Genomic DNA, 8,891 nt, shown 5'->3' with positions numbered 1-8,891 from the left:
GGACACTCTTTTTTTGCTTCTGGCACCTTACGAATAGCATATGGAATTTTTTTGGAGAAGCCATGTGATAGCCCTTGCAAAGAGCTTTGAAATGAGCCTAAACTTGTTTATGAAATGTTTCATGGTAAGAAGTTATGAATGAAAAACTTTCGAAATCGTCCCAAGTAGCCCTGGTTGACAGTACATTCGACATGCTTTAAACATTTTAAAATGAAGTTTTATTTCTAGCGTCCTAGATTACCCCACTCCCAGGGGTAATTCCGTATGCTTTTTTTGCGTCTGGCACCTTATGAATAGCATATGCAATTTTTTGGAGATGCTATTTGATAGCCCTCACAAAGAACTATAAAATGAGCCCAAACTTGTTTATGAAATGTTTCATGGTAAGAAGTTATTAACAAAACAAGCTCAAAACCATCCCTTTTACCCTTTTTGATGATACATTTTCTGATAATGAGCTAACGTGATAGCTGGTTTATTCATAGCAGTCAATGAATAAGGGAGTCAACACTGTGAGTGGTTTACTAGGAAATATATTGCTTGCCACTATCATGGTGGCAGTCATCCAAAATTTTTGTTTACCTTATGTTTAGATTTATTCGGAAATTTAATCCCATTCACCTTTCATTTTTGCAACCTAAGAGGCTAAAATACCCCACTTTGCTAGAATTTGAAATTCAGGTTGTAATTTTGATTGTATACATGTTTTAATTGATTTAATAGTTATATCACATTACTGTAGCAACTGCTGCGATCATTGTTTATTCTTTATTTTAGGCATTGCTGACAAATACAACTGCTTTAATTTTTAGGTTACAATGAATTTTGTCATTATTGATTTCAGTGGACAAATTCTAATCAAGCTACAAGTTCAATTTGTGCATGCCACAGAGCAGCTAAAAGCTGTCATAAGTAGGTACATATATAAACCTAGATATGATTGTTTGAATTTCTACACAAACATGCTGTTAGCACTGTATGTGAGTGCCCCCTTTTGAATTTTCTCCTTATCATGGATATATCCCATTTGTAAATATATATATATATATATTATGTAGGTATATCTCATTGTATATATATTTTTCAGGCTGGCCCAAGCTCAAGTGGAAGCTCAGAAAAAATTATGGAGTTCAAGGATCGGTTGGCTATACTACGAGCCAAAAGAGTAAGATTCATTTCTCAAATCAACAATATCATATTTTAGAAATAGTAAAGTTTGCTGACAAAAAAATTGCAATCAATTATCATCAAATGTTTTATGCCTTGTGTAATCATCTGAATTTTGTGGCCTGTAAATGAATTTTCATGGCAGCTGGTGCTGGATTTTATGTAAAGATATCTTTTGCACACCAGAGGGCACTTTACCATAACATTTAGTAGTGAACTGAGATGTATGGTACATCAGAGATCCAGAAAGATGGAAGGCCTCAATTGCTTCCAAGTCCACTTCAGCTTCTCTCAAGTGATTGTAGCAGGGAAAAAGTACCTAGCTCATAAATTCTTATGAGAGATTTTATAGAATAATCATTGAGCAAAGTTTTTTCATGTTTCTACTTCAGGATAATGGAAGCAAAACTTGAAGTTCATGCTATTTGTGTAATGTCTAGAGTTTTATTAAATTGAAAAAATTCATTAATGATTCTAAAAATTCACCTCCAGACTGAAGCCAAGGCTCTGAATAAGTCTGAAGTGCTGGAAGAAGATCGTATCAAAAACTTGCCCAAGAACCACACATTGAAGCAGCAGCGGCTTCAGAAGGAGCTGGAAGAGGAACAGCTAAAGCAGCGCATGAAGGAGGAGGTGAGCTCTTTACACAGGGGTCTTCTATCTATCAATATGCTCTCCATGCTTGCGCGAAGGCCGAAATGTTTCTGGATGGAATGTGATCATTCAAAATGATATATATTTCATTCGTTACTGCTGTCAGTTTAATCTAGTCAACTTCCAAGCTGCCAGTGCAGATCTTCAGGTAAAACCTTGTTATGCAGCATGCAATTGCCAATCCACAAAGTATGCAGGGTTCAGACTTGTTCACTGTGTATTAATTTTAAAATTTGCATTTATGAGTAAAAGTTTTAAGTACTGTTGCAATTCTAGCCTAGCTATGGTAGCACTTTATTTTATCTCCACGTGCTGTTTTAATATCAGACTTGATCATTTAAATATCATGTCCCTGTTACAGGGTGCCGACTATGACCGTGAACGACTACTAACCGTTGGGGCTGATGACGCAGAGCGCTGGGAACGCAAGAAGCGCAAGAAGAATCCTGACGTGGGCTTTTCATCGTATGAAGATGCCACGTTTCGTCAGTATAACCGCTTAAGTAAGGGCATTAAGATGGACAATGACAGATATGAGAGGGAGAAGCAGGTTATGGGTGAAGAGGCGTTCTATGCTTCCAGAGGAACCATTAATATTGGACTACATAAAGATACTCCTGATGATATTGAAAACATGGTACAGGACTTGGAGAAACAAGTGGCCAAGAGAGATAAGTATTCCAGAAGGAGGATGTACGATGACGATAACGATATCAACTATATCAACGAAAGAAACATGAAGTTCAACAAGAAACTTGAGCGCTTTTATGGTGCTTATACCGAAGAAATCAAGCAAAATCTGGAACGTGGAACTGCCGTGTAAGGACATCTTTAATTTTATGTTTTATTGTTTCGTTCCGTGCTAAAGCTGTCTATAGTTCATCATGTACTGAAAGTAAAATAATTTTATTTAATGAAAGGACAATCGATTACATCAGGCCTCTACCTTACATTTTTTCTTATTCAAATTTTCGTGTTCTTCAAACGTCTTCATTCGTTGTGTTTGTTTTCCCCACTAATGTCATGGGGCAATGGACGTACTCGGTCCTATTTAACAACAAAGACAAACGATATCAATTGCTTTGAATAAGACGACCAGTTAGTTGGTATCATCATTCACCAATTGCTATTTTTATGCTCCCCTTCATGTATGTATAAAATAATATGAGAATTGGAGAACTTTTACGAAATATATTCTGTTCGCGCATTTTATCGTAAAGGCGTCGTCAAGTTTGCTGAGTATATTGCATCGGTGAAGCTGGATTCATAATTTTGCCTGAAAAACTCAATCGTCTACTATGCTTATTTTTCCTCCTTGTATTATGAAGTGTCATGTTAATCTGATCCAACACAATGACGTTTTTATATGATGACATCGAAACGCGAAGAAGATTGAATTGTTGATCCTGGGAGGCTGGGACCAAGAAATAAAACTGATTATTCGTGTTATGTTTCTTCAAACTGAACTTTCTAATCTCGCCAGTTGAACTAAAATTTGCAATTACTGAAGTATTCGTGTGTACTTTTGCCAATACTAAGCAAAGAAGAAATATCTAAATCTTCAGATGCTTGTGGAAGGGAAACAACTTGATCGCACTTGATAATTTTAATACTAACCTCAACAATGACAGAGATCAAATTTAATAACATTTTACGAGTGCTTTCGCGCTCATATCAATAGTGAGCACTCAATGTTTTCTTTTTATCAATTCTGCTACGTCCTGTAAATTTCCACAGCAGTTCTTGTCCACTCTCAGACCAGGTGCACCTGGCACCTGGTCTGGTGCTGTTCTACCAAAAAATTCGCGTAAGTACACGTAGTAGTCGATTTCTCGTCTGTGATTGGTGGGATTAACTTGAAAAGCCATCAGTGATTGGTGGTACGGCTCATGATTATGCAGATGCAACCTTCCGGCTGTAGTACTTACACGTTTGACAATTGAAGAAGCGTAGGAAGAGCTACAGAGAGACATTAAACAACATTGAACTATTAGCAAATGAAATAGGAATATAGCGAAATATTACCTGTATTATGGAGACGTACACCCTCAATGAGTTTAATCGCCTTGGCATTATACTAATTCTAATTGATGCGCATATGTTCATGCTTTGTAAACTCTACATTTTGTCTTTTTTAGCATTAGTGGAACTATTACTATTGGTTCCTCAACACAGCATCTTTTTTTTTACCTGGTAGCCCTTGTTTTGCAGTATGGAGCACATACCGCCCGGCACACCGTTGCTCAGATGCCCATGACACTTGGTGTCCACATATAAAAATCAGTCGGATAATGAATTTGAAAAAAAAAAAATTCGCTCCACCCTATTGCACAGCCATGGTGACGAGACTGGCTTGAACAGCGGTTTTGGACTTGCGGCGACATGGCTTTAACCAGTTAAGAACTGGTGTGGCTTGCGGCGTTCCTTGCGTGGTCTGAAACATAACGTTGCGATGTCAGCGCCTAAAGAGTAGGCCAGGGCCAATACTTTCAAACAAAATTAAGAGATCGTAAGTTCATCAGCCAATCATTGACGGACTTTCAAGCAAAATCTACCAATCATAGACAAGAAAATAGAGCGTAAGTTCTTACGTTCACTTAGCGAGTTTTGAAAGTATGGCCCCGCTGATGTGGCCTGTCGCCGATTCTTGAACTTTTCATGACTTGTTCACATAAAATCTAAAATCGTGTCATTTGACCGGATCTTTTCAAGACTGACGATAGTTTGCAATAGCTACTAGACTTCTACCGGGTTCGATATGGTGCTAGGCATTTCAAGTCTGAACATATATTTCTCCATAGCTTTATCTAGTCTTCTTGAACGCGTTCATACTCTGAGCGCCAACGATGTAATAGAATAGAAGTGTCGGCGCTGAAGAAATAGGCCCATGGCCTGTTGCGCATGGCGGTGATTCTGAGGGAAGTTGGCGATTGAGGGAAGTTTGAGGGTAACTGAGGGATCTCACTGAAGATTGAGGGATACTAGTCGTTTAATATTGCTCTGAAGATTTTGTATTTGACTGAGGCTTCCCTAAATACTGGTAGGGTAATGGGAGGATGCAGGTCCGAGTTTTTCGTGTTTATTTAGTTGAATGTCGACATGTACAGTATTATTGGCAATAATATACTGGCGATGATTATTTATCTTAGTTATTTGTGAAGTTATCGGTCGAAGTTCACAAGTATCGTCGTATTTACGACATTAACTATGCGACAAGGAACAGCTTAACAACTAATAATCTCAAAGAAATTATGATATCTTTCCGCTTGGAGATTATACACTATAATATTATCTAGTCACTACAATTCGAAGCGAGAAGAAATGTTATGTTGTCGCGTGGACAAGTTGCAGCGCATTTTTTTTAAAATTTATAGCCGTGGCCCCTGGTGTTTGTTCTTGTTTGATAGCTTTAGGCTAAGTGTAACTGTTCAAGTTCAGACTAAGCCTACATTCTGCAGCTAATTTAACCCTCTACCGCCATGTGTCACTCTCCGGGAACATAATTTACAATTTCATATATACCTAAAACTATTGAGTGTAGCAAGTTGAGGACGTCTGTTACGCAACAGAGAACATTTTAAAGTTGCCGTACGTGACGGCAGCCATCAGTGCGTCATTTTGCGCTCACTAAAACGTATCATTTTTGGGAAGTAGGCTTGTGACAATATTGCTCCGGTTACTCATAACAGGCGGTAGAGGGTTAAGCCACTGGCAACCTAAATCCACAATTATCACGTACCTCTGGATTGCGTGCCATGTGTCCAGTCAGGAGCTGCTAAATGAAACTGCAGCAAGCCCCGTAGTGCGTCGTTACGCTGGACTGGTTCTATGTGCTCAGTTGCTGGCAACCTAACTCAGTAATCAGCCATTACTGCATAGAGACCCCTAGACTAGGTGTGATGTGCGTTGTGGCCGGCTTGAAGTGCGCGCTATGTGTTCAGTCAGTTGCTACATTTAATGGCATGAAGCACCTTGACGTGTAGTCCAAACGGCGTAGTTTATCCTTGACTGCGTTTTTGAGTGTTCACTAGCAACCTAAATCAGTTACTAGTGGCTGAACCTGTTTAATCACTAGGAACCCGAGCCCCGAACTACGTAGTTAACCCCGGACTGCGTGCCATGTACTCACTTACAACTTCAAATTCGTACCGTGTCCCGTACTGCATATTTACCCGTTACCTGCGTGTCACTATCTGCCTAAATCTAAATCCACACTAAACCGTACAAATGCGCATGTAATACTCTATCGAAGTATTTGAATGTATTACATACGTCATACTTTGGGACATAGGGATTATTTGTAATTCTGGGGTGCGTGGGAATGTTGTGCAACTTGCAACTTAAATTATATCAACTATTGAGTGTAGACACCTCAGGACGTTTGTACGCAACAGAGAACATTTTAAAATTGTCTTACGTGGCGTCAACCATCAGTGCAAGTCATTTTGCGCTCCTTAGAACGTATTCTTTTTGGGAAGTATATAGGCTTGTTACAATTGACAGTTGAGTTCTGGCAGTGATCGAGGGCGCACGTGCGTGTTTGCGGGTCCCAACTTTCTCACTTTTTACTATGCCGGTTTGACTTATCTCTCGAATTTTGTACCGAAACTATTTCAGTGAAAGGTTAAATTTTAGTGCAGTTCAGTCAAAATTGTGCGAATAGTGAGAAAAACGGCTAGTACAAGTGTTTTATTCCCGACAAATGTCAGTGCATGAATCGAGGGCAAGTTTGGTAACTTGTTGGGAACCCTCGGCGACCGCCTGTCACGGAGAACAATCGGTGCCTTGAGTACGCTCAGGCCTCGCCTTCCTACAGGCCTCCTACGCCTCGCCTGGGTGTATACAGGTTTTCAAGATCTTCTAACGTCGCAAGCGACAAAATAAATAATAAATTGGATAGTCAACTTTTGGGAAACTTGAAGTTTTGAGTGAAATAAAGAAAATAATTAGTGTAAATCCGTTTTGTATCCTTGGCGACTGACTAATTATTATATCAAGATCTTTTGGAGTCGGATCAAAGCAGAAGAGTTTCAACTCGTGAACACCGACGTTGCGAACTGAGGTCGGGTAGATCCTGCTTAGAAATTCAAGATTCAACACATGAGCATTCAACTGACGAAAGCAGAATAAAATTGGGACGAAGAACCTTCGGAGTCAGTTTAATTTGGATACTGAAGTTTAGGATGGATCGCTTTATTACAACAAGACAAAACGCGGAAGTAACTTCTCCACGCGACAAAATTTCTTCTCGCTTCGAATCACCGACATGTGGAACAGCCTCCCCGATGACATCATTGGCGCTCCAAGTATGAACGCGTTCAAGAACAGACTAGATAAAGCTATGGAAAAATATATGTTCAGACTTGAAATGCCTAGCTCCTAATCGAAGCCGGTGGAAGTCTAGTAGCTACTTCAAACTATCGTCAGTCATGAAAAGATCCGGTCAAATGACACGATTTTAGATCTTCTGTGAACAAGGCACGAAAAGGAAAAGAATCGGCGACAGGCCACATCAGGCCTACACTTCAGCGCCGACATCACTATGTTATGTTAATAGTGCTCCGGTTACTCATGTCAGGCGGTAGAGGGTTAAGAGATGAATTATTTATTGGTGGCCAACGGCTGCGCGTCCGTTGGGACTCCATGAGCTAAAATTTTTAATTAATAAATAGTGTCCGAGTTCTAGGGATTTGATTGATGAGTACCTAAATTGAAAACATTCTGGTCTGCGGAAATCAGATAACTTTTACCCGAGATTAGCCTATAACGGCGTTTTTTCAAGGTTTAATTAGTTCAATACATTGAAGAGCTTGAGAGTTTTTATGGTGTTGGCTGAAATCACGATTAGGTACGAATTCTCTGCACATAATATCTGGATTATGGACGAAACTGGAACGAAGTTTTTTTCTGATCAACTAAATATATTTTTTCTAGTCAAGGATACATTTTTTCATGTCAAGACGAATTTTTTATCGCAAAGATATCTTTTTTCAAGTCAAGGATATATAATGTTATGTCAATGAAATATTTTTCTTCACGTCAGTGATAGATTTTTTAAGCCAAGAGTATATTTTTTCAAGTTATGGATATGATTTTTGAGTTGTTAATAAATGAATGAATGTCATATTTTTTATTACATTTTTGTTATTTTTAACTGTAAAGTGTTGTTTTATCATTTTTAAACGAAAAATATGCAATTGTGGTAAAGGGACCAAGGGTGGGCGCCTTGCCCCAAGCCCATGGGCCCATTGCCCCAGGGGTGAGGCAATGGGCCCATTTTGGCACTTTTTACAAAATAGTGTTTCATTAAAAATTGAATAACTCTATAGGCGTCTAATTCACATCATACATTCCTCATTAGTTGCACCTTTAAACAAAACAAAGAACCACCTCGTATCAATTAAAACTTCATCAAAATTTTAGTTTAAAAAAAGTGGGGGGCGCGCTGCCCCACGTTACCCTATCATCCAACAATTTAAAGCAAGTTGTGATGCGTTGTTTTTTTAGAGATTTTATGACTTGAATTGCACGAAGTACTTGATGCCATTGAAATTACAGATTTTGTTTGCAAGCTGTAATTTCTTAAACGAAACTTTATATTTTTCTTTCACAGTTGTCAAAGCAGGCTGCTTATCATGTTTCGCAACTCCAGAAAACTTAAGTCCAAATTTCCGTTATTTAACTCCCATGACTGCATTCCTTTCTTTATCTCCTTGTATTAATACCACCAACAAAACTAACTAATTACTGCATTATTATTATGAAGTTCGATATGCTACAACTAAAACGGAGTAATTTGTTTGTGCAACAGCATGACTTCGATGGCCTAAGTCTCATCTGCGGCACAAGATAGGCAGGTGTCAATAAATTCTTGGCATTTAGTTTTAATCTGATTGACCACGTAATTTTTTGGTGTCGTATTTCGTTTTGAAACAATTGTCTAAATGCACGACGAAAACGTACACTTGACAGAATTTTCCACTTGGTGACTTGGACATAGAAAGGTAAAACCCTATGAATGTCTAACATGCATTTCAATAACGAAGTCCCTCATGTAAATGAATCATACG

The 8,891-nt window shown here is 38.7% G+C and overlaps 1 protein-coding gene across 1 annotated transcript in view; it reads left to right on the top strand.

Moving 5' to 3' along the window:
- LOC108672408 (pre-mRNA-splicing factor syf2) overlaps nt 1-3,993 on the top strand; it is a 6,001-nt gene extending 2,008 nt beyond the window's left edge. The window contains exons 2-4 of the mRNA XM_018160055.2: nt 1,088-1,165; nt 1,660-1,800; nt 2,183-3,993. Coding sequence (XP_018015544.1) covers nt 1,088-1,165; nt 1,660-1,800; nt 2,183-2,644 — 681 coding nt within the window. The 3' untranslated portion in view covers nt 2,645-3,993. The remainder of the gene's footprint in view (nt 1-1,087; nt 1,166-1,659; nt 1,801-2,182) is intronic.
- The last annotated feature ends 4,898 nt before the right edge of the window (nt 3,994-8,891 follow it).

Source organism: Hyalella azteca, unplaced genomic scaffold (assembly GCF_000764305.2).
Source record: "Hyalella azteca isolate HAZT.00-mixed unplaced genomic scaffold, Hazt_2.0.2 contig11722, whole genome shotgun sequence".
In the NCBI taxonomy this organism is placed as follows: domain Eukaryota; kingdom Metazoa; phylum Arthropoda; class Malacostraca; order Amphipoda; family Hyalellidae; genus Hyalella; species Hyalella azteca.
This window is presented reverse-complemented; position numbering and strand designations above follow the sequence as displayed.